Consider the following 26,995-nt stretch of genomic DNA (forward strand, 5'->3'; position numbering starts at 1 on the left):
CGGCCTCCCAGCCACGTGTTTTTCGGTGGCAAGAGGCGGTGCACTGTTCGCTGGCGGCAGTATTTTCTGGCCCCGTCACTGTCAATGGGAATTCCTACTGAAGCCACCCCACGCCATCAGAAAACCAACGGCGGTGATGCACTGCCGATGGGATCAGAAAATCTTGCCGGCGTGAACGGCCAGAGACCTTTGACCTATATTAATGACTTAAGGTGAAGAGGCAGAGAGTAATCTATCAAAGTTTGCTGGTAATAAAAAGATAGTTAGAAAAGTGAGCTGTGGGGAGGATACAGAGAGGATGCTAAGAGATATAGACAAATTAGTAATATGAAAACAGAATATGCTGGAAAAACTCAGCAGGTCTGGCAACATCCGATGAGAGAGACGTAGAAGTAATGGGCTGGATTCTCTGGTCCACCAGCCGCCTGTTTCTCGGCAACAGGAGGTGACGCACCATTCGCTGGTGGTGAGATTCTCTGTTCCCCCAGCTGTCAATGGGAATTCCCATTGAAACCACCCCATGCCGCCGGGAAACGCAGAGACCGGGGTGCGTTGCCGGCGGGTCGGACAGCCGGGGAATTCCGGCCAATGTTTCAAGTCCAACATGACTCCTCTTCAGAGCTGGCAAATAAGTGAGTAGTCAAGAAGATGGCAGATGGAGTATAATGTCGGGAAGTGTGAAGTTGTTCACCTTGGTCACTAGAATGGAAGAGCAGAATTTTTTTTCAAAGGTATAAAACTTCTAAGCGTTGATATCAAAGAGACTTGGGTGTGCTTGTAAAAGAACAAGGAAAGCTAGCATGAAGATGCAGCAAGAGGGACAGCACGGTTAGCCTGCAGTCGGTTAGCCCTGCAGCCTCACGGTGCCGAGGTCCCAGGTTCGATCCCGGCTCTGGGTCACTGTCCATGTGGAGTTTGCACATTCTCCCCGTGTTAGCGTGGGTTTCACTCCCACAACCCAAAGATGTGCAGGCTAGGTGGATTGGCCACGCTAAGTTGTCCCTTAATTGGAAAAAATGAATTGGGTACACTAAATTTTTTTTTAAACGAAGGTGCAACAAGCACTTAGGAAGACGAAATGGCATGTTGGCCTTTACTGCAAGGATACTGCAGTACTGTACAAGTCTTGATACAATTGTACAGAGTTTTAGTGAGACCACACCTGGAATACAGTGCGCAGTTTTGGTCTCCATATTGAAGGAAAGATATTGGAGGTGGTGCAGTAAAGGTTCACTGAATTGGTCCCTGGGATGAAGGGGTCGCCCTATGAAGAGAGGCTGAGTAAATCGGGTTTTCTTTTTCTGGAGTTTGGCAGAATTAGAGGTGATCTCATTCAAACATACAAGATTCTGAAGGGCCTCGATAGGGTGAATGCTGGGTGATTATTTTCTCTAGTTGGGGAGTTGAAAACACAAGAGCACAGGCGCAGGATAAGGGGTCGATCATTTTTGACTGACATGAGGAGGAATGTCTTCCATCAAAGGGTTGTGAATCTTTGGAATTCTCTGCCCCAGAAGGCTGTGGATGCTCCAGCAATGAATATATTTAAGGCTAGGATAGACATATATTTGGTCTTTCAGGGAATTAAGAGATATGATCCCAAGATCAGCCATGATGGTATTGGATGGTGAAGCATTCGGCACTACTCTTGCTCCCATTTCTTGTGTTCTTCTGTTCAGTGAGTGTTTGGGTGATGTGATTCTTCCAGTCAAATAACTGGTAATGTGTGCACAAACTGTGAGATGTGGATGTGAGACTGGTAACCATGCAAAATGTGTGAGGATGAGGTGAAGCAAATTAATGTGCGCTATCAATCAAGTTCGGTAAAGATTGTTGGTCGGGGTGTTAACCCGTCCATTTCCCTTTACAGCCTCTGCTTCCTCTTGACAACCTATTTTCTGACCTACGTCTGCCGATGACACAAAGAAAGTTAGGCAAGTAAATTGTCAAGAGAAGGCCGAGAGCCTGTAATGGGATTTGGGCAGGGTAATGAGTGGGCAAAAAATTAGCAGATGGAGCATAATGTGGGAAAATGTGAACTGGTCCATTTTGACAGGAAGCATAGGAAAGCAGTGTATTATTTAAATGGAGAGAGATTGATGAACTCAGTGACACAGAGGGAATTGGGTGTCCCAGTGCATGAATCACAAAAGGTGAGTCTTTTGTTAGCAAGTGATTGGTAAGGCCAATTAAACATTGGTGTTTATTGCAAGGGGAGTGGAATATAAATGTATGGATGTTTTACTGCAGCTGTACAGGGCCTTGGTGAGACCACATCTGGAATAGTGTGCACAGTTTTGGCCCCCTTGTTTGAAAAGGATACACAATCACGTTAAATGTACTTCAGAGAAGGTTCATTCCACTCATTGTTGGTATGAGGGGCTTATCTTATCAAGAAAGATTAAAAGAGGTTGGGCCTATACCCATTAAGTTTAGAAGAATGAGGGGCGATCTTATTGAAACATGTAAAATTTGCGAAAATTTCAGACTGCAAACTGTCGTGTATCTCTCCAGATGTAGAGCCAGGTTTTAACTGCAGGTTTTCATGCACTGAGTGCACAGATAATCTGGGGGGCGTGGTTTGCAGCATCTGGCGGTTTGGGCATTGATAGAGCTGGCAAGAGGTGCCATCTTTAAAAGTCTCTCTCCAACCCCCCTCCCCCATGGACATGGAGGATACCCCCACAGGCACGAGGGCAAACTCCACCCCCCCCTCCTCCCACCACCACGCAAGTATCAGTGCACTCCTCCCTCTCTCACAGGCATTGTCCTCCCTGACCCTCCATACACTGGTATCAGGGAAATCCTACCCCCCACCACCACATGTATGGGAACCCCACCACAAACACAGGAACCCCAACCCCCAGTGGGGCTCTCCAGAGGGCCCACCCATGGCACTGCCAGGATCTGTGCAAAGGGACAGTGCCAGGTCACTGTCCGGGTATGCCCCTCATCACCAAGGGCTCTCCTTGTGCCCCCAGTGTCGTCATGACGTCTGGTTTTCGTTTTTGAAAACCAGACGTGATTCGCGCTGGTGTGATGTCACGCCGGCTGAGTGGGACAATACGTTGAGGGCGGAAATAGCAGCGCTAAATCAGTGAATAACATTTAAATATGTACTAATCTGTGGTAATCAGATTCTTGCCCTTCCTGGGCATGAACCTGATTGTGGAAGGGTGCTGGGAAGATCACGTTTGGAAATCTCGCCAGCGCAAATCCTTTTTTAGCTTCTTGCATTATTTAGCGACCATTATGGGATTTGCGCCCATGGGCTATTGCACAGCCGTTAGATATTAGCTTTAAAATCCTGAGGGTATTTGATAGGGTAGGACGATATTTCCTCTGGTACAAGACTAGGGCGGAGTTGAAGAATAAACAGTATCATTTAATATAGAGATTAGGAGAATTCTCTTCTCTCAAAGAGTGGTTACTCTGTGAAATATTCTTCCCCAGACAGCAGTGGAGACTGGGTCATTGAATTTATTCAAGGTTGAGTTAGACAAGGGCAGCACGGTGGCACAGTGGGTTAGCCCTGCTGCCTCACAGCGCCGAGGTCCCAGGTTCGATCCCGGCTCTGGGTCACTGTCCGTGTGGAGTTTGCACATTCTTCCTGTGTTTGCGTGGGTTTCGCCCCCACAACCCAAAAGATGTGCAGGGTAGGTGGATTGGCCACGCTAAATTGCCCCTTAATTACTAAATGTATTTTTTAAAAGATTGAGTGAGACAGAATTTTAATTAACAAGGGAGTCAAGGATTCTGGGAGTGCAGATGACACCACAACCAGATCAGCAATGATCTTAATGAATGGCTGATTGGTCTACTGCTGCTTCTAAGTCCTATCTTGTGAATGATGGGGGTGTGGTGAATGGAGCAGTGTATGAAAATAAGGTGCAGTTGGTGGGATATAGCATTTGAAGGAGCATTCACTGACCTTGACCACTCATGTGACGTCATTGAACTTCTTGCGCCGTGTATATTCTGGGCTACTCTTCCGGCATTGATTGAGAAAGCTATCTGCTGCCATTGCATCCCAGAGTTTTCCTAGTCAACCCCTTGGCCCCCTGTGGATAGATGATACCTATCCTTATCTCCACTACCCAAACCAAGTTCTCCAATGTGGAATTTAAGAGACACGGAGCACATTTTCATCTCTGTTGCACAATAGTCACTCTTCTTCCAGGTGAGGCAGTCTCCCCAGCCCCTCCCAGTTCCTGCTGCAGACAGAATACCCCTTCCGTTTTAAAGGTGCGGTCCGGCTTTAAGCACTGCTAGCTTTGCGCACACCTGGACCCCCTGCGCTGGCCTTCAATCACTCAGCAGCGTATTTAACACTGGGTTCCATGTCATAAATAAGCAGACAGCGCTCCCTCAGTGGAGGTCCAGTGCTGCACTGGGTAACATCATGCCCTCTGAACCAGAAACTCCGGGTTTAAGTCCCACTCCAGGACTTCATGGTCAAGGAAAGTGTGTTCATAACATGGCTGCACAGGTTGAGTACCAACTTATTTGTCCCTCCAATGCATGCCAGTGACACGTAGTAAGAGTGGAATATTCTTGGACAGCCTTGGGATAGAAAGAATGTTGGAACACTACTGTCACTATTCATAGCTCCAGGCTACAACATGCATGGAAATAGAAACATTGGAACTAGGTGGAGGAGTAGGCCATTCAGCCTCTCAGGCCTTCTCCACCATTCTACTAGACTATGACTGATCATCTACCTCAATGTCATTCCCCCCCGCATAGCCCCATGTCCCTTGTTCTCATTGGTATCTTGAAATCTATCCATTTCTTCCGTCTTGAACATGCTAAATGATTGAGCCTCCACAGCCCTCTGGGGCACAGAATTCCAAAGGTCCACCACCTGCTAAGTGAAGCAATTCCTCCTCATGTTGCCACAGCAACGCAGACGCCCTGCGTGAACTGTAACACACCATCTATCAACCCTCTCTCAGCACTCCACACTGGAGTGTCAGCCTGGATCCATCGAGTCAGCTCCCTCAGCTGGGAAGGTTAGGTAACCTGGCCTTCCGGCTGTTGACGACCCACCAACAAGACCGTCCTGCAATTGGCCCGACCATATTCATTCATCCTAAAGATGAGGGGGGGGGGCTTCTTACTGAGGAATGAGGGAACTCATTCTCGCACGTTGCTTAATAACAGGCGGCCCTGGGAATGGAATACTGTGGCGATTGATCGACAGACACACAGGCTATTTCCTGAACAGCCTGCTCATTTCATTTTTTAAGACGTTTCCACCTAAGCATTCAATCTAAGTATTCCATGTCTGTATTTATAACTGTCACTTAACTATCCGGTGGTGCAATAACCTGCTTTTGACTTCCGGACATGAGAGATCCTCACATGCTGTTGCTAACATCTTATTTTATTGCCAGTGAAACACAGTATGTCTTCTGGGCCACACGGATTCTTTCCAAATGACTGGGCTGGTCAGAGAAGATGTCAGATATAATTGACTTGAACGCAGCACTTACTGTCCTTTGCCAGCAACCACTCCCAAATACGTCTACCGTGCCAAGTGTAAGGAAAGTGGAGGCCCAACGTATCGATGACTGTTCCCCACGTGGCATGCCCCCTGACCTTTCACCGCAGTGACTGGCAGTCTGGTGTCGCTTTTCTGAATGGCAGCCCATGGTCTTAATGTGCATCTCATATTCTCAGCTCGTTTATCTTCCTCAAAGTTTGAAGTGCAAATATTTAAAGTAACGTGGCATTTGACGTCTGGTTTCTTTTGCGTTCCTATGTTTTTATTTATGAAACAGGAAACGGACAGATTAGGATCGAGCCTAGTCATTTGTGACTCTGAGATATTAAATGGCTGTCGCCTGCCAGTTGCTATGGAATCGCTCGATTTTGTCAACATCTGCCCTGAATATAACACTGTAGATTGGGTTAAAACATCTTGCATATATCATGACCATACATGTGTAAAATACAATATGAGTGGGTGTCACAACTAATCATAGCGTATTAGGTATATAATAATTCTCAGGGAGTGTAATCATGGGTTTTGACACAAAAGTAAACAGAAGAAAGGCTTACATTTATGTAACACCTCTTCTGACCTCCATACATCCCAAGGTGCTAAGAGAGATGAGGGGAAAGGTTGTTCGACTGGTGGTCAATATTCATATAATCAGGTGATGCATTTTCTGTTGACTTAACAATAGGCCAAGATGATTGGATGCATAGCTGACCAATGGCAGGGATGTGGGGTGGGGCAGTTGGAGGCATGAGGTCATGTGATAATACCTCCAACCAGAGCTGGCTACTGGAATCAATGGAAGGTTTTGCAACACAGGTGATTGAGGAGCACTGAGGAATGGGAACTCAGTTCCTCAGCTTCATTCTCATTTCACATTCAGGACAGTTTACAGGTGTTAACCTTTAATTATCATTCCAATCAAGGAAGTTTCTCTTGTGATTGAATTGATAAGTTTGTGGTTTGCTGTGGCACAGCTTTTTCTGCTCCTCTTCACAGACAAGCCCTATGCGGACCAGTCAAATACAAACCAGGGACTCTCCCACTTCCTTTAATAGCATCCCCATATCCATTGCCCTCCAGTTACCCATTCCTACCATATATTGTGTACAGTCTTCTCCTGCAGGAAAGAGGGAATGCATTGATGTCAGCTGATTTTAGAATGTGCCTGTCACGTTTGAATAGTCATTATATTGTGCGTAAGATGCGCGGTGTGAGAAAGTGAGTATATTAATGGAGATGAGGGGGAAAGTTCAGATTGTGTGAGGAGGAGTAGAAGGAGTTGGAATAAAAAAAATGGTGTGACAGTAGGAGATTGGAGGGAAGCATGGGAGGAAATTATTGTGATGAGGGAGGCTGGAGTTGTTGGATGTGTGTGCGTGCAAAAAGTTGTTGATGTGAGAGGTAAGATCTTTACCTTGACAAATCTGGTGATATCATTGAACTTTTTACTGCGTTGCAGCCCTCCGCTTAGAACTGAGATCCTGACTTCTTCCCACAAGGAGACTAGGGTGCACTGAATGGAGGGGAGATGGTATCTGGAGGACACTCAGCCCCATTCCATCTCTAACTCTAAGGAGAACAGGATCCCCACTGTCCTAACCATTCCACCCCCAACCTGGATTAGGGTCTCCAAATATGCAACCTAGAAGACCGAGTGTCCACAAAGTACCTCTTTCAAGTCATTTTAACTTTTCAACAGTCTGCTGTTGGTTTCCGCTTTGAGATGCTGGAAAGTGGTGTCAATCAAACTGAACTTCACTCCCTTCTCGTGTTTAACCAATTTAGTAGTGTTCTTTGAAGGAGTAACATATGCTGTGGTTAGAGGGGAGCCTGGAGATACACTGTACTTGGATTTCCAGAAAGCTTTGATGAGGTGCCACATCAATAATTATTGCAAAAAATAAAAACTGGAGTAACATATTAGCCCTCATTAAAGATTGGCTGGCTTATTGAAAACGAGTATGCATAAATAGGTGTTTGTCTGAATAGTAGGATGTGACCACAGGGGTCTGTACTGGGGCCTCAACGTTTTACAATTTACATCAGTGACTTGATGGGAGGAGTGAAGGCATGGTAGCTAAATTTACAGATGACACAAAGATAGGTAGGAAGGAATAATTCGGTTGAGTGAACAAAAATCTGGCAGACAGAGTGTAATGTGGGAGAGTGTAAAGTTGTTCACTTTGGCAGAAGGGAGTATTACTTAAATGGAGAACGACTGCAGAGTGCTGATGGGAAAAGTGTCTAGGTGTTCTTGTGCATGTGTCACAAATTCAGTCTGCAGGTGCAGCATAGTCAAGAAGGCTGACGTTATGTTCTCCTTATAAGCGGAGAATTGAACATAATTGTTGAGATCACATCTCACATATTGTGTACAATTTTGTCTCCTTATTTAAGGAAGAGTGTAAATGCTTTGGGGGTGTTTCAGAGGGGATTTACTAGTTTGATACTGGAATGAGTGGGCTGTTTTTTGAGCATAAGTTGGAAAGGCTGGGCTTCTTTCCTTGGGCTTGTGGAGTTTAGAAGAATGAGGGGTGACTTGATTGAAGCATACTAGATCCTGAAAGGTGGTAACAAGTTGGATGCTAAAAGGTTGTTTCCTCTTGTGGGTGAATCCAGAACTAGGGGGCACAGGAGCGGTGGTGGATTGTCACTGGACTAGTATTCCAGAGATCTAGAGCAAGGCACTGGGGACCCAGGTTCAAATCCCACCACTGCAGACGGTGAAATTTGAATTCAATTAAAAGTCTAATGATGACCGTGAAACCATGTCGATTGTCATAAAAACCCATATGGTTCACTCATGTCCTTTTAGAGAATGTTCCTTTCCCTTAAGGAAGGAAATCTGCCGTCCTTACTTGGTCCGGCTGACATGTGACTCCAGATCCTCAGCAATGTGGTTGACTCTTAATTGCCCTAGGGAGGGTCATGCCCTAGGGAGGGTCAATAAATGCTGGCCCAGCCTGCGATGCCCATGTTCCATGAACAAATTTTTAAATATGCTGTTTTAAAATTAGTGGTCACCCTAATAGGACAGGGATGAGGAGAACTTTTCTTCTGAGGGTTGTGAGACTTTGGAACTCTCTGCTTCAGAAGGCAGTGACGGTGCGATCATGGAATATTTTAAATGTGGAGGTAGATAGATTATTGTTAGGCACAGGAATCAAAGGTTATCGAGGGTAAACTGGAATGTGAAATTCGAAACACAACCAGGTCTTATCGAATGGCAGAACAGGCTCGAGGAGGTGAATGACCTATTCTATGTTCTTATTATGCTTTACCATTGAACGCAAATTACCTCGCCTCCATTTACTCACTTGTATATGTCCTAGCCTCAGGATCACTTCCACCATCCAAACACTTAAACACACAGTGAGTGCTCTCCTGCCTGGAGAGTTATGATAGCAGATGGTCCGTTTAGTCAGGAGAGAACGTGGCCGAGCAGGTGCCCCATCGCCTTCCCACCTCCATCCTGATCCCCATCCACCAGGTGATGCACTTGAATGAGCAATTAATACCCAATGAAGGGCCACATCGTACTAGCTCAGGGCGGGCAGACTGGGAGGAATCACCATGGGGTGGATACAACGAGCAAAAACTTGTGGTTGCTAGGGGGTCCCGGGGGAGGGGGGTTTCTAGGGGGTCCCGTGGGGAGGGGGAGTGGGAGTTGCTAGGAGACTCCTGGGGGATGGTGGGGAGGTCACTCATTCAAAGGCTATCAGTGACTGATCAAAGTATCCTGGATCAGGAAAAGGAGGGACTTGCTGAGAGCCACTCCCTTCACTTGCTGCCGACCCACTCCCGTGATCGCATTCCCAGAAATTCCTTCCCACCATCACTCGCCCGGGGCATTAGATCTAGAAATGCTACTAGCCCTCAGGTGGGAGTCATACCCTGCCTACCCAGTGGCACAGCTGTTCAATATAGTCACCAGCTCTTACTTGTTGCAGGCATTTGACAGGAGGGACTATCACCCAAGGGTCCTTGATCCCAGGAAAGGTTCAGTTAAGTCCCTTAAAGAAGCAATGCAGAGCTTTTTGCCAGCTATCCATCTGGTGGGCAAGTCCTCCAAAGCTTCTATTAAATACCTCCCAGTATGTTTCTCTCATCTGAAAATTGCGGTATGGTTTTTCCAGACCCAATTCCAGATCACTCCCACATATATTGAAAAGAGCAATGGTCCCCATACTGACCCTTGGAGTTTAAAACTGTTTACACCCTTGGGCCTGATTTTAACCTGCCAAAATCAGCTTTAACAAGCCACTAGTGGCCTTAAACTGGTGCTGTTGGCCTCACGCCCTGTAACAGTCACTATCGAAGATGGAGTTGATGGAGCTGTGAGCAGACAGTGACTGATGTGAGAAGTAAGATTTTTACCTTGACAAACTCCTGGTATTGACTTCCTCTCTGACCTCTTTTTGCTAGAGGGTGTAGATATTGAGCAGGATTCTCTCACCCCGGGCCGGCGGGTTCTCAGCGTGGTGCATCTGGGGGCGGCCTGGTGGGGGGGAGGGGGGGGTCCGACCCCGGGGGGGGGCCTCTGCTGAGGCCTGGCCCGCAATCAGGGCCGACCGATTGGCGGGCCGGCCTTTCGGGCTGGGGGCCTCTTTTGTTCCGCGCCGGCCCCTGTAGCCCTACGCCATGTTGCATCGGGGCCGGTGCGGAGAAGGGAGCCACTGTGCATGCATGCATTGGTGTCAGTCTCACTGCGCATGCGCGCATTGGCGCCGGTCTCACTGCGCATGCGCGCATTGGCGCCGGCCCCACTGCGCATGCGCAGACCCGCGACACCCATCTGATGCTGTGGATTGGCAGCTGGAGCGGTGTGGGTCACTCTAGTGGCGTGCTGGCCCCCTGTAGGGGTCAGAATTGCTGCTCCTGAGGCCATGTTGATGGCATCAACACTTAGCCTCAGGATCAGAGAATCCCGCCCCCTGTCTGGGGAGCATTCAGCTCCCCCATCCGAGATCTCTCTTGTCTTTTGGACAACCTGGATCACCAAACGTGCACCCTGGAAACCTAAGTGCCCACTCAAGTCCTCTTTGAACCATTTTAACCCTTTCACAACATTTAACCGCTGTCAAAAGTGTACATCTCCCCTTTAAGAGGTGGCACCTTTTTATTTTGATGTTACGTGGCTTATTTTCTGCCCTTTTTAATATGCAACTAGAAACCCTAAAACATGCCGAGAATTTCAATTGCTAATCTATGACCGAACAGATTAGAGGGAGTGCTGTGCACACTCTGATCCGTTTTAGCAGATCTAGAATATGTACCTTTAAAATTATTGCTGAGCCACCAGCTGGAAGAATAATAATGAGGGACTCTGCAACTGACCCATCCACATTCACGAATACTTGTTGGGTGTAATACCTCCCGCCTTACTGCTAAACAGGCCTCTACCAGGCCACTCAACACCAGCTGAACTCCGAGCAGCTGCACCTGGGTATTTAACTGGTACCTGCAGCTTGCCAGGCCTCCTTACCACCTGCCCGTACCTCGGAGTGGGCTGGCCTCTGTTGCTGCTGTAAGAACCAAAAGGCCAAATCCACAGCCACCCAGTCCAAAGAACGCGCATTAAGCCTGGCTTTGTTCTTGTCCTTGAACCAATTCCCCTGCATCAATACCGCCACACTCCATTTACATTTATCAATGAGCTTTCCACGTGGGACCTTATCAAAAACCTTTTGAGAATCCATATAATCCACAGCATTTCTTCCCATCAATACATGGCTCAAAACTCTGCATTAAATTTGTCAGGCATGACTTGAGTTTTACAAATCCCTGCTGCCTGTTTTTAATTAATCCATGTCTTTTGAGCTAAGTATTCGTTTTATCAGGTATTATTGGCTTCCAGATGCTTGCTCACGACCAATATAGTAGGCTGACTGCTCTGTAATTACCTGCTTTCTTCTTTGATGTGTTTTTGAATAGAGGATGTACATTGATAAGATTACAGTCTCCTGACACACACGCAGGGATGTTTGAAAGCTGCCCCTTGGTATAGTACTGGCTCATAGACACTTGTTGGCTCAGTCCCAGTCTCTCCTGAATGGATTGTTTTCTCTCTCAGTCAAGGCGGTAATTGGGTCATTGAAGAGGAAAAAAATCAACCACAGCTACTTGCATTTATGTAGTACCTTTAACGCAGTAAAAACATCCCAAAGTGCTTCACAGGAGCTTTATCGAAGCGCTCCATGAATGAGCGAAAGGCTAGTGACCAAAGGCTTTAAGGAGCATCGTAAAAGAGAAAAGTGAGGTGGAGAGACAGAGTAGTTGAGGGGAGGAATCAGGACAACCGAGGGACACTTTGACTGGGGGTCCAGGGCTAGGGGGCTAGTTACCAAAAGGGTACGAACAGCGGTGGAGGCCATGGTACTGACAATCATAACCCCCTCCTGCTGGCTGATGGCTGCAGTACACATGTACACAAAAGTAAAACAAAGAGACACTTTTCACTTTTTACTTTTTGCACTGTGTTACTTTTCACTTATTAGCCCAAGACTGAATATTGTCCAGGTTTTGCTGCATATCGGCATGGACTGCTTCAGTATCTGAGTAGTCGCAAATGGTACTGATGCTGTAGCTCCGTGGTTAACCTGTTGCTTCACAGCGCCAGTGACCCGGGTTTGATTCCCCGGCTTGCGTCACTGTCTGTGTGGAGTCTGCACATTCTCCCTGTGTCTGTGTGGATTTCCTCCGGGCGCTCCCGTTTCCTCCCACAAGTCCCCAAAAATGCGCTGTTGGGTGAATTGGACATTCTGAATTCTCCCTCTGTGTACCCGAACAGGCGGCGGAATGTGGCGACTAGGGTCTTTTCGCAGTAATTTCATTGAAGTGTTAATGTAAGCCTACTTGTGGCAACTAGTAAAAATTATTATTATATTGTGTAAAGATCAGCGAATATCCCCACTTCTGACTTTGTGGCTCCAGACCCACGGCAATGTGGTTGACTCTTAACTGCCCTTTGAAATGGCCTAGCAAACCGCTCAGTTCAAGGGCAAATAGGGATGGGCAACAAATGCTGGCCCATATTTTTTTTAAAGGCAACCCTTGAGGGACATGTGACAAACAGTCAAAATAAGGGATAAGACACTCCCTTAAATAAAGGAACAGTTGGAGGGAATTCCAGGATTTAGACAGCAGATGGCACTGTCACCAATGGCGTAGCAATGACAATTGGGGGTATTTAAGGTTGCACAATTACAGAAGCACAGATGTATCTGAGGTTTGTGGGACTGAGGGAGATTACATTGATGGCGGGTGGGGTGGGGCATTAGCGAGGCCATGGAGAGCTTTGAAAATAAGAGCAAGAAATTCAAAATCGAAGGGTTCCTGGACTTGGAGCCAGTGCAAGTCAGTCAGCAGTCGGCGCTTTGAGTACCAATCAGAATTCACTGAGCTCTTTGAAACGATCAGCAACCATTCAGAAACTTCATGAGAAAAAAATAAACACTTGGGAGGAAAAAGCCGTTGAGAGTTTCCCAACCATTATTTTTTTTTAAAATATTTTTATTCTCCTCTTTTTTCACATTTTCTCCCAAATTTATACCCACCAACAATAAACAATAATCAGTGACAAATATGTCAATCCCCATATCAATAACAACGATCCCATCCTCCCACCAAACCCCAAACATTAGCCCGCATGTTCACATAAACAAATGACAAAAAGGAATCAGGAATCACCCATAGTCACCATTAACACACACACACACCCTCCCCAACCCTCCCAACCACCCCCCCCCTGCAAACTAATGTTCAATGTTATCCAGTTCTTGAAAGTGCATGATGAATAACGCCCATGAATTGTAGAACCCCTCCATCCTTCCCCTCAGTTCAAACTTAACCTTCTCAAGAGTCAAGAATTCCAACAGGTCCCCCCGCCACACCAGGGCACAGGGTGGAGAGGTTGTTCTCCAACCCATCAGGACCCGCCTTCGGGCGATCAACGAGGCGAAGGCTACAACATCTGCCTCCCATTTCCAACCCTGGCTGGTCTGACACCCCGAATATGCCCTCCCGAGGGCCCGGGTCCAGTTTCACGTGCACCACTTTAGAGATTACCCGAAACACCTCCTTCCAGTAATCCTCCAGCTTTGGACAGGACCAAAACATATCAACGTGATTAGCGTGCCCCTCCCCCCCCCCCTTCCCCCGCAACGTTCACACACATCCTCTACTCCTTTCAAAGAATCGGCTCATCCTCGCCCTCGTGAGGTGTGCTCTGTGTACCACCTTCAGCTGTATCAGCCCCAACCTCGCGCACGAGGTGGAGGCATTCACTCTCTGGAGCACCTCACACCAGAACCCCCCCCCTCCATATGCTCTCACATCTCTTCCTCCCACTTTGGTTTGATCCCTTCCAGTGGTGCCTTCTCCTCTTCCAAATTAGCTCCGTAAACCACCGACATGACCCCCTTCTCACAGATTTGAGCCAGGGAGGTGGGATGGAAATTTTCGGAAATGGGAGGAGAAGTGGATTAAGACGCTAAAAGATTTGTTTCTTAGGGGTCGGTTTGCAGGATTGAAGGAGCTGGAAGCGAAGTATGGGCTGGAGCAGGAGGAAATGTTTAATTACATGCAGGTTCGCGATTTTGCCAGAAAGGAGATACAGAGCCCGAACCTGGGGCGAAATTCACCCCCAACGGCGCGATGTCCGCTGACTGGCGCAAAAAACGGCGCCAATCAGACGGGCATCGCGCCGGCAAAAAGGTGCGGAAGTCTCCGCATCTTTGGCGGCCTAGCCCCAACATTGAGGGGCTAGGCCGACGCCGGAGGGATTTCCTCCCCGCCAGCTGGCGGAAATGGCGTTTGTTGCCCCGCCAGCTGGCGCGGAAATGCGGCGCATACGCGGGAGCGTCAGCGGCCGCTGAAAGTTTCCCGCGCATGCGCATTGGGGAGAGTCTCTTCCGCCTCCACCATGGTGGAGGCCGTGGCGGAGGCAGAAGGGAAAGAGTGCCCCCACGGCACAGGCCCGCCCGCGGATCGGTGGGCCCCGATCGCGGGCCAGGCCACCGTGGGGGCACCCCCCGGGGTCAGATCGCCCCACTCCCCCCCCCCCCCCCAGGACCCCGGAGCCCGCCCACGCCGACTGATCCAGCCGGTAAATACCAGGTTTGATTTACGCCGGCGGGACAGGCAATTTCTGGGCGGGACTTCGGCCCATCCGGGCCGGAGAATTGAGCGGGGAGTCCCGCCAACCGGCGTGGCCCAATTCCCGCCCCCGCCCAATCTCCGGTACCGGAGACTTGGGCGGGGGCGGGATTCACGGCGGCCAACGGCCATTCTCCGACCCGGCGGGGGTCGGAGAATGACGCCCTTGATGTATTACTACTGGGTGGCGAATGTGGAGAAGGTGCGGAACTGGGTCAGAGGGGTTGATTCCCAATTGGTCAGAATGGAGGAGAGTTTGTGCAGGGGGTCAGGATTGAAAGCACTAGCAACAATGCTGCTCCAGATGGCCCCGGGGAAATACTCAGGGAGTCCGGTAATAACAGCTTCATTGAGAATTTGGAGGCAGTTTCGCCAACACTTCGGATTGGGGGCAGTGTCAAGGGAAATGCCGATACGGGGAACCAACCATTATTTTTAATGATCTATTTTTCTTTTCCCTATTCTCCTTTCCTGCTGCACTCAGCGATGTGACATTCATTTATCTCCCCTTATATTTCATGTAGAGGCTCTACCCAATTGCAGTCTGATTAAACTTCCTTCATTTTCCTTTTTGTTTATTTTCTTTTAAGGGAAAACGAGGTAGACGAGGACCTGCAGGAAATCCAGGCCCCCCCGGACCTCCGGTGAGTACACTTGTCTTTCTCCTGCCCGTGTTGATTTGCGCCCATTGTCCTTTTCAAACCACTGGAGCCTGGGTTCAAAGCTGACCACTGGCTGGATGGACAAAAAGGCGAAAGGTCGCTGAACAGAAGGAGTCTGGGAAATCTCCAGCCAGTCTCATCAAGGCTAGAACATGTCAAGGATTATGCTAACAGAAACACAGCATATTTAATGTAGAACCAAGGGTGGGATTCTCCCAATGGGAGCCTAAGTGCCGACGCCGGAGTAAAAACTGGAGTGTTTTACTCCGGCTTCGGCGCCCGTTCCCAGACCCCTATTTTTCTCCCTCCGTGGGGCTAGCAGGGGCGTTGCATGATTTACGGGGGTGGGGCCTTGGCGCTGCGTCAGAGACCCGGCGCGGCGTAAAAGACGTGGCGCCTTGGGTCCCGCGCATGCACAGTTGGGCCAGCGGCAACTAGTGCATGCGCGCTGGCCTTCCTCCCCCAGGCCACCCCGCACAAAAATTGCGCATGGATCCAGGCTTGCCGGCGGAAGAAAGGAGGCCCGCCGACAGAGAGGCCTGCCCGCCGATCGGTGGGTCCCAGGCCACTCCGGAGGGCCTCGCCGGGGTTGGAAACCCCACCCCCCCTACAGGCCGCTCCCGGCCCTTGAAGCCCCAGATCCCGCCGGCCCGAGAGCAGATTAGAACGGCACCGGCGGGACTGTCATTTTTTTTGCCGGCCGCTCGGCCTGTCCGGGCCGGAGAATCGCCGCTCGCCGTTTGTGGCGATTAACCGGGCGGCCCGGCACGATTTGCGCAACGCTGGTTTTGGTGGGCGTGGGAGAATCGCATGCGGGGGCCGGAGCAGCGTGTCGCAATTCGCGCGGTGCCCCAGCGATTCTCCCACCCGGGGGGGGGGGGGGGGAATCCCGCCCCAAAGGTTTGGTTGAAAAGAAGGATTTGAGTAAAATTTGTTTTTTATAGGTGTCGGGGGAGGTGAATGGTTCAGTGGAGAGAGTTCCTGAGTGGAGAGCTCAGATAGCTGAAGAGATCCCCACCAATATTGAATGATAGGAAGTGTGATGGGTTGGAGAGAGGCACAGGAAGCGAGCCAGAGGGCAAAAAGACAGAAGCAGCTAGCATAAGGCTGAAGAAGACTTCAGAGGTTGGACGGGCCAAAGACATTGATGGATGGGTAAACTAAAGAGAGAATTGTAAATCTGACGGGTTTAGGAATAGAGAATGAGTGTAGATCTGTGACTGGAGTAGTGGACGAGTGATGATTATTAATAATAATCATCTTTATTGTCACAAGTAGGCTTACATTAACACTGCAATGAAGTTACTGTGAAAAGCCCTAGTCGCCACATTCTGGCGCCTGTTCGGGTACACAGAGGGAGAATTCAGAATGTCCAAATTATCTAACAGCACGTCTTTTGGGACTTGTCAGAGGAAACCGGAGCACCCGGAGGAAACCCACGCAGACACAGGGAGAGCGTGCAGACTCCACACAGATAGTAACCCAATGTGTGAATCGAACCCGGGACCCTGGTGTGGTGATGTGCATCAATGTAAATACATGTAGGCTAGCTAGACACTAGAGGGAGCACCAGTGACATCACACACACACACTCAACCAATAGATCAAGTACATAGGATACGACCAATAGACATTCATGATACACAAAGAGGTGACATGACCACAGGGGGGCATTACACCAACCCATATATAAAGGACACCACACACATGATCTGCCTCTTTCCAGTGGAGACAGTTAGTGAGGACAGACACAGGGTTGATTCAATATTACACCCACCACATGGATTGCAGCAGCTGGCTAGTCAGTCTGGGTAGCTATAGTAGGATTAGCAGTAGTGACGAACCAGAGTAATAGAAGTGTAAATAGTTTAATAAACGTGTTGAAGTTATCTCCACGTCTGAACCTTCTTTTGTCAAGTGCACCACAAGGAAACCGCTTATGTTACACCTACAACATAACAAATCGCCTAGTGCTGTGAAGCAACAGTGCTAACCACTGTGCTACCATGCCGGGTATGGGGGCAGGGTATATGGGTTGGTGGTTTGGGCCAATTTTGGAGTTAATAGCGGGTGGAAGTTGAGAGGTCTCCAAGAAGGACACTGGAGAATGTGGCTGAGAATAATATAATCCATAAGAAATGGCACTGGAAATGAATTGGAACGGAAATGTCTCCTTGGTGCTCGTTTTTTTTTTAATTGTTCTTTCTGCCATCATCCATTTTGTTTCAGAGGTGTGTGGCCTCTTTCTCACTCCTCTTATTAAATGGAGCATCAAAAAACAGTCCAATCCTAGCTTCACGAACAACAGCTGAACGTCGGTGAATATCAGCATATGACATACCCACATGGGTTCCATAACCCTGAATAACCTTGGCCGTCAAATACCTACCAATCTCAGCTTCAAGATTTTCAATAGAGCTCCAGCCTTGATGGCTTTTTGGGGAGGAGGGAGTTCCATATTCCCACTCCATTTTGTGTGAGGAAGTGTTTCTTAACATTACCTCTGAACAGCCTGGCTCCAAATTTATCGTTCTATCCCCTTGTTCTGAACTCTCCCATCAGAGGAACTCGTTTCTCGCTATCTCGCCTATCAAATCCTTTTTCTCATTTTGTTATCATATACAGCTGTATGCTGTTTCATCAGAGGAATTGCTGCTCTTTAACCTGTGACCCTAACTGTTGTTCGAAACAGGGAATTTTGAAGGATTGCTTATTTCATTCACTAGGCTGTAGACTGATCTACATGGAGTCCCTCTGCCTGAGTTTCTAACTCGCTCAGGTGAGCGTCCTCCATCAAACCTGCCCTTCTGATTTGGCCATTTCCAGAATGGCCATTCAGCTCTGTGTCAGCATTAAATTGAAGTGGGAGGTCTCCTGCGCCCTTTCTCTCTGTACTCCAAATAACACACCACGCAGTGAAGAATGCCAGCTGTGTACCAGATCCTGTTACACACCGACCCGACACTCCTTATCTTGAGACTTCTTAGAGCTCGGAACAGCTGCACAGTTGCATTTGTGAACTGACTTTCACTATTCCCAAATACCCATCATCTTGAGTGAACAACATGTAACACAGAAACCTTTCAAAAACAAAAGTTAATTCCGGAAACAGCAAAGAGATTTCAGCGAAATCTTGCCCGATATCCATATTACAGATAGTTCCTTCACAGTGAGTTGCATTTACAAATGAGCCTCTCTACCACCCGCCTCCCGCCACACAATTGCCACCATCTGACGCACTGTGCCAGAGAGGCTTTTTTTAAAATCTACTCCATGATGTTGTTAAGAATTAGTTTTTCTCTCCCAATAGCCAGTTGTCAATGGACAGCCTAATGTGGAGTTAATGCCGGCATACTAGGAAGGTCCTAGACACGACCACTGGTTTGTGATGAGGCAAACAACCTTCAGACAGGATGACAATGTGGGCTCCGCATCCTTGGGCTAGGGAAGAGGATAAAGATTCTCCCAAACCACCACCATAACAACTTGCATTTATATAGCACCTTTACATTTAATACAACAAGCAGGTTTTTCCAGCCTTCCCATTGTCGGGACCTTCAAAAGCAGCCCCCTCAATCCCCGTGGTGGGTTCCCCGGCAGTGGGACGGCTGAGCCAAGTAAAACACCGTAGGCATCAGCGGGACTGGAAGATCCCAAGGAAGGCCAGTGGCAAGCCGCCGTTTGCGCTGGAAAACATGGTGGGCGGGGACCAGAAATTCCTCCCCAATTCATAAGCACTCCACAGGAGCTTTATAACCCAACACTAAGCCACGTAAAAAGATTAAGACAGGTGACCAAAATCTTGGTCAAAGGAACGTCTTATTGGTGAGGGGGGGCTAGAAAGTTGGAGAGTTTTAGAATGGAAATTCCAGAGCCCAGGACCTGGCCCGCTGAAGGCACGGCCACCAATGGTGGAGTTAAGAACTTCGAAGATACGCAAGAGGCCAGGATTGGAGGAGCGTAGATATCCCGATATTGATCTTCATTCAGAGTTTGGGAGTGGGAATGTTCTTTCTAGAAACTACACCTGTGCGATGAGGAATAGGGATTCCTGTAATAGCCCCTGCAGATAAATAGCCTGCCAATCCATCCATTTGACATTCATGCATAGTCGCTCCACCTTGGTGCAAAATGGCATCAATGGTTTGTGAGGTTGGACATGAGGATAAATCGGTGCCTGTGCAAAAATAGGCACAAAAATCTGTCTGCACCGGCACTGAAGTAGGCAGAATACCCAGTCTGTCTTTGGCATTTTCCTGATTTAAGTGGGTACAGCATTTTTGGGGAAAATGCAGAATCTGTATGTGTTGTTGACTGTAAGGCACATAGTTGCTGCCTGCTTTCAACTTCAGCCTTAAAATAAAAAGTGGAATGCAAGAGATACTGCTCTAAATCCTCGTTCAATTATAATTCATTTAAATTATTTAGGTTCCATCAACATTATGTCATCACTCCTTTACTCTGCTAACGTACATCTTCAGAATTCAAAAGTGACTAGGTTCTCTTTTAATTACAGCCTGCTGTGAATGGAATTGCAGTCTGAGTGGATATTTCAGAAGACATTACTATCTCATCCGTTTAGTTACTGATACACTGACTATGCCCTCAGGGTTAGTGAAGTGCCAACCAGTGGCTTTTTAATGACCTGCAGTGTAGAACGTGTCTTCCTTTTTGATTCTGTGACATTGTTTTCCTCCGTCTTTCTCTCACTGCAAATATAGAAATATTTAGCCGTTTAGTCAAGACAGAAACGTTGCGTGTTTTTTCAGAGGTGCTCTCGCCCCGTGAAAAACTCGTCACAGTAGATTCAAGCAGGATTGAGCAGTATCCACATTCTGGTATGATCCTTCATCAGACATGTCCTGTGTAGAATCAAGCTTCATCCTCATTGAATATTGCTGGACTCTATGGTTCTTTATGTCTGGTTGGTCTATAGTGAAAAAGTTAGCATGAGTGGGCTTCAGCAATCTTGCACCCCATTGGCCCAACTTGTACTTTAATACTGCTTCTTGTCCCTATCAAAGTCCACATTGGAAATGGGTGCAAAGAAATGTAGGCTGGGATTTCTCCCCCGCGTGGTGGGTTTTCCCATGGTGGATGTGGCAAGTCTTGATGGGACTCTAAAAAAATTCCATCTTTTGTTGTTCCCCAATACAACCCAGCTGCAAATACCATGCCGCAGGCGGGGAAACTTTACAAATAGGCAATCCCAGAACAGAACCTCATACATATCATGGGAAATTGTATGTGGGGCCCTTGCAATCATCGATAGTAAAATAATGGGATGAAAATCATGGCATATGTGGTTATAACATCTTGACAGATGTTCCTGATGAGCAAGACGCCCAGTCAGTGACATGACTTTATAAAATCGACATCTAGCACTGAAATCGATTCATTAAACCTGTGTTTTTCAAACTTTTTTTCCGGGGTCCCATTTTTAACAACCGGCCAACCTTCGGGACCCACGCCGGCCAACATTCGCGACCCACCATTTTCTCTTCCCTTTAATGCGAGAAGTGAGCCTGCTTGGTCATCACAATCTCACTCCAATCAGAGTCACAGGAGGAGAGGGCTATGCACATATGCGCTTCAGGATTCAGCCAGTTGCTTTGTGACATCTTCGTCTTTGTGAGGATGTAAAATGTAGGTCGTTGTGAAGGGCAAAAGCAACAAAATGCTTGTTTTACTCAGCTCCGGATACTCCTCTGAGACGTTAATACAGAATGCTGACAGCCTCATTGACTTGTGCCATGTTTTAAATGTGCTGTCAAAGCTGAGGTGTAGAAGTTCAGTTTCTTCATTTGGAGTCAGTTGCAACTTAACAACTGATTCTGGGGTCTCAAACTCAAAGGGGTTTTTCACCCACCTCTTCTCTCTCAAAATCTTAAACTTCTCCTCTGGAAAGTAGCGATCAAACTTGTCGATCAGCGCAGCTAGGTGCAACTGAATAAGGCTTGCCAGTCCATTTCAGTTTCCTTACTAATGCTGTTTTCTTCGATGTATCGTAGCAGTGTGGGGAACATGTAATAATTTTAGCTTTGCACTCGCAATTGCCAAACTTTCAATGACTTTTGGAAAGCTGCGATTTCTTCACATTGCCGAAAGTAATCATCATCCTTCCCTTGCAATTTGAGGTTCAGTCCATTTAGAATTGAAAAGGTGCCTGCAAGGTAAGACATAGTTAGCATCCAAGTTTCATCAGCAAGCAAATCAGCCAGAGAGGACAATTTCTCGAGGAGGAAAGCATGAATTTCATACTCAGCACCCGACCCCTTGACAGCCAACGTACCTCTGTGTGGAACAGTAAATGTGTGTGCTCAGTCCCCGTATCGGAACACAGAGTCTCAAAAAGTCTGGTATTGAGTGCACTGCATTTAATGAAATTCGCAACTTTCACAATTCCTTTCAACACTACTTCAAGATCGGATGGAATTTATTTCGATGCCAGTGCCTCACGGTGAATAAAACAATGATTCCAAACAATGTCCTGACCAGCTGCCTCCTTAATCCTTATTATAACTCCGCTGCTTGTGATTCCTCTGCAACAAACCCAGTCGATCCTGCACTTTACAACCACAAAACTATTCAATGTTTCAAAAATCTCTGCATCAGTCATGTGGGTTGGTAAAGTCAGGCAGCACAGCAAATCCTCAACAAATGCATCGTGCCAAACATACCTAACGTAAACTAGCACGGTTGCACAATCTGAAACATCTGTACTTTCATCCAGTTGTATTGAGAACTCCTGAGCTGATTTTAAATGAGAAATAAGCTGGGCTTTTAAATTCTCAGCAATAACACAAATTCGGCGAGCCACTATGTTATCACTAAGTGGGATGAATTTCACTTTTTCAACAAACCTCTCATCAATGACCGTACGAACTGTATCTAATGCTGAGGGAGAATTAATCTCTCTGCTACAGTGTGGGACATTTTCTCTTTAGTTACACAGTAAGCTACCACATTAGAGGCTAATTGTACTTTTTTGTACAATGTATCATTTCTACTGAGAACTTCAGCTGATGATTTAAGTTCTCGTTGCATCTTTTGAAAAAACAATCAAGAGGTTTGTCCTCGAACTTGCCATGCTTAGCCTTCGAATACCTTTGATGGTTTGAGGATTTTATCAGTTCTTCCCTGCATCTAACACACATGGGCCTTGCATCCTGATTTGCATTGGCACAATTAATAAATCCATGCCTTAAAAAATCGTCTTTATACTGCTCTGTGCCTCATTTCAGCTTCTTCTTAATGAGCTGTTCACCAGAGGCCCTGGAGCTCACACCAGCACTGCTTTGTCCTGTTGTGGACCCTCCTGAACAGCTCACACCAGCACTGCTTTGTCCTGTTGTGGACCCTCCTGAACAGCTCACACCAGCACTGCTTTGTCCTGTTGTGGACCTTCCTGAACAGCTCACACCAGCACTGCTTTGTCCTGTTGTGGACCCTCCTGAACAGCTCACACCAGCACTGCTTTGTCCTGTTGTGGACTCTCCTGAACAGCTCACACCAGCACTGCTTTGTCCTGTTGTGGATTCTCCTGAACAGCTCACACCAGCACTGCTTTGTCCTGTTGTGGACCCTCCTGAACAGCTCACACCAGCACTGCTTTGTCCTGTTGTGGACTCTCCTGAACAGCTCACACCAGCCCTGCTTTGTCCTGTTGTGGTCTCTCCTGAACAGCTCACACCAGCACTGCTTTGTCCTGTTGTGGATTCTCCTGAACAGCTCACACCAGCCCTGCTTTGTCCTGTTGTGGATTCTCCTGTACAGCTCACACCAGCACTGCTTTGTCCTGTTGTGGATTCTCCTGAACAGCTCACACCAGCCCTGCTTTGTCCTGTTGTGGACCTTCCTGAACAGCTCACACCAGCACTGCTTTGTCCTGTTGTGGACTCTCCTGAACAGCTCACACCACCACTGCTTTGTCCTGTTCTGGACCCTCCTGAACAGCTCACACCAGCACTGCTTTGTCCTGTTGTGGATTCTCCTGAACAGCTCACACCAGCCCTGCTTTGTCCTGTTGTGGACCTTCCTGAACAGCTCACACCAGCACTGCTTTGTCCTGTTGTGGACTCTCCTGAACAGCTCACACCAGCACTGCTTTGTCCTGTTGTGGACCCTCCTGAACAGCTCACACCAGCACTGCTTTGTCCTGTTGTGGACCTTCCTGAACAGCTCACACCAGCACTGCTTTGTCCTGTATTGGACCTTCCTGAACAGCTCACACCAGCACTGCTTTGTCCTGTTGTGGACCTTCCTGAACAGCTCACACCAGCACCGCTTTGTCCTGTTGTGGACTCTCCTGAACAGCTCACACCAGCACTGCTTTGTCCTGTTGTGGACCTTCCTGAACAGCTCACACCAGCACTGCTTTGTCCTGTTGTGGACTCTCCTGAACAGCTCACACCAGCACTGCTTTGTCCTGTTGTGGACTCTCCTGGACAGCTCACACCAGCACTGCTTTGTCCTGCTGTGGACCTTCCTGAACAGCTCACACCAGCACTGCTTTGTCCTGTTGTGGACTCTCCTGAACAGCTCACACCAGCACTGCTTTGTCCTGTTGTGGACCCTCCTGAACAGCTCACACCAGCACTGCTTTGTCCTGTTGTGGACCCTCCTGAACAGCTCACACCAGCACTGCTTTGTCCTGTTGTGGACCTTCCTGAACAGCTCACACCAGCACTGCTTTGTCCTGTTGTGGACTCTCCTGAACAGCTCACACCAGCACTGCTTTGTCCTGTTGTGGACCCTCCTGAACAGCTCACACCAGCACTGCTTTGTCCTGTTGTGGACCTTCCTGAACAGCTCACACCACCACTGCTTTGTCCTGTTGTGGACCTTCCTGAATAGCTCACACCAGCACTGCTTTGTCCTGTTGTGGACTCTCCTGAACAGCTCACACCAGCACTGCTTTGTCCTGTTGTGGACTCTCCTGAACAGCTCACACCAGCACTGCTTTGTCCTGTTGTGGACCTTCCTGTACAGCTCACACCAGCACTGCTTTGTCCTGTTGTGGACTCTCCTGGACAGCTCACACCAGCACTGCTTTGTCCTGTTGTGGACTCTCCTGAACAGCTCACACCAGCACTGCTTTGTCCTGTTGTGGACCTTCCTGTACAGCTCACACCAGCACTGCTTTGTCTGGCCATGGACCCTCCTGAACAGCTCACACCAGCACTGCTTTGTCCTGTTGTGGACTCTCCTGAACAGCTCACACCAGCACTGCTTTGTCCTGTTGTGGACTCTCCTGAACAGCTCACACCAGCACTGCTTTGTCCTGTTGTGGACCTTCCTGAACAGCTCACACCACCACTGCTTTGTCCTGTTGTGGACCTTCCTGAATAGCTCACACCAGCACTGCTTTGTCCTGTTGTGGACTCTCCTGGACAGCTCACACCAGCACTGCTTTGTCCTGTTGTGGACATTCCTGAACAGCTCACACCAGCACTGCTTTGTCCTGTTGTGGACTCTCCTGAACAGCTCACACCAGCACTGCTTTGTCCTGTTGTGGACCTTCCTGAACAGCTCACACCACCACTGCTTTGTCCTGTTGTGGACCTTCCTGAATAGCTCACACCAGCACTGCTTTGTCCTGTTGTGGACTCTCCTGGACAGCTCACACCAGCACTGCTTTGTCCTGTTGTGGACATTCCTGAACAGCTCACACCACCACTACTTTGTACTGTTGTGGACTCTCCTGCGCCACTCTCTCCAGCAGGTTTAGTTGTGAGATCCTGGCCTGTTTGTGTCTCTGGCCCTCTCCTCTGTATTACTAAACGATCCATTTTAAATTTGACTTGTTTGCTGCTGATAAAAAGGAGGATTCGGAATCGCAGCCAAAGAACTGTTCGGGGCGCGTGACCTGCTGTCTGCCTCGCTTCGGCAGGAAGATTGCATTGAATTCGTTTTTTAATCTTCTGGGTCAGCGCGTTGACATCAGGAGGAGATGGTGCTTCTCGCTGGGCTCTGCACATGCGCACTGATGAGTGGGCACGCATGCGCAGTACACCTGCATCTTTTTAGTTTGTCACGGCCGTCATTTTTAAAACAGGCATTGTTAAAAGCCGGCTGCTGTGGCTGTTGTGCATGAATTCCTGCCATCGGGAATGCCGCGATGAATGGCTCCGCGACCCACCCACGGGTCGCAACCCCCACTTTGAAAATGCCTGCATTAAACCTTGTCTTGTCTGTATCTTTTGCATTTATAAGTTTCTTAACTTTATCTTTCTGTTGTTATCATCTTTCTTTAAAAGAGAATGAATGACTTGCGTTTACATTGTGCCTTTTATGGCCACAGGAAATCCCAAAGTGTGTTTGAGCCAATTATGTATATTTATAAAAGTGGCCACTATTATGGACTATTATGTTGCAGACAGGAGAGAGAGGTTTAACCAAACTCCTTTTTGTTTCTCGCCCTGTGTACATAAGCAGAGGTGTTTTTTTGTTTTTAAAATAAGCTTTGGCGACATTACATTTACCTACTTATTACAATGTGGTCAATTTTTAAAGTGATTCGCAGCAAACTCTCAGGATTAAATCAGGTTTATTCACACATTCAAACCTGGAGGGGGGAATGATTGCAACATCACACACACACACAGAGGTTTACGGTAAAGGGATAGGAAAAATGAGTTTTACAACTATGAATTACTTAACAGTAAAAAGGACGACAGAAATAGATATTCAGTTCATCTGTTTACTAGAGATTAGAAAGTCAAAATCCAGAGGGGGTTCTCCATGGAGACATTCCAGTTCAGGCAGGCCCCTGGCTGGTGGCAGAAGATGGGACCACAACAGGATGAGGTTGAGATTCAAAGATTTGGTCTGTATGTCAGGCAGGGCCAGCGCCTTGCAGATAAACAAACTTTGAGGAGGGTGAGTTGCAGGCTGCTTGGTCAGTTGGAGTCCTTCTGTCAGATGTTTGCAGCTGGAGATAAATGAGCAAACTGCTCTGCTTCTGAATTTTCACAGAAATTTCAAAATGGTCACTCTAGTCATGTGAGCTCCTTCCTCTATAACGATTTAATAAAGGGCTGATTATCTGATGTTTAGATCTAGCTTTTGTGTGGTGAACGATAACCTCTGAATGGGTCATCATCTATATTGATGATCCTGCTCTGGGTAGCTATTGTTTTAGTAGACCTTCAAATTCTGCTGGACGAATAAGCCGATAAAGATGAAAATGACATTTGTTTCATTTCAATATGTCTTTTTAAAAAAATATATTTTATTGAAAATTTTTGGTCAACCAACACAGTACATTGTGCATCCTTTACACAATATTATAACAACACAAATAACAATGACCTATTTTATAAACAGAAAATGAATAAATAATAAATAACAAAAATGAAAACTAGCCCTAATTGGCCTTATCACAAGTAACACTCTCCAAAAATATAATTTAACAGTCCAATATATAATTATCTGTAGCAACGACCTATACATATTATACAGTATATATTAACAACCCTGAGAGTCCTTCTGGTTTCCCCCCCCCCCCCACCCCCCCCCCTTCCTCCTCCTCCCCCCCCCCCCCCCCCCCCCCCCGATCCTGGGCTGCTGCTGCCTTATTTTTTCCATTCCATCTATCTTTCTGCGAGGTATTCGACGAACGGTTTCCACCGCCTGGTGAACCCTTGAGCCGACCCCCTTAGGACAAACT

The 26,995-nt window shown here is 47.7% G+C and overlaps 1 protein-coding gene across 1 annotated transcript in view; it reads left to right on the forward strand.

Annotated features, from left to right (window-relative positions):
* Nucleotides 1-26,995, forward strand: part of LOC140410352 (uncharacterized) — a 485,957-nt gene that overhangs the window by 278,940 nt on the left and 180,022 nt on the right. Inside the window, exon 16 of the mRNA XM_072498368.1 lies at nucleotides 15,253-15,306. Coding sequence (XP_072354469.1) covers nucleotides 15,253-15,306 — 54 coding nt within the window. The remainder of the gene's footprint in view (nucleotides 1-15,252; nucleotides 15,307-26,995) is intronic.

Source organism: Scyliorhinus torazame, chromosome 4, assembly GCF_047496885.1.
Source record: "Scyliorhinus torazame isolate Kashiwa2021f chromosome 4, sScyTor2.1, whole genome shotgun sequence".
NCBI classification, from domain to species: Eukaryota; Metazoa; Chordata; class Chondrichthyes; order Carcharhiniformes; family Scyliorhinidae; genus Scyliorhinus; species Scyliorhinus torazame.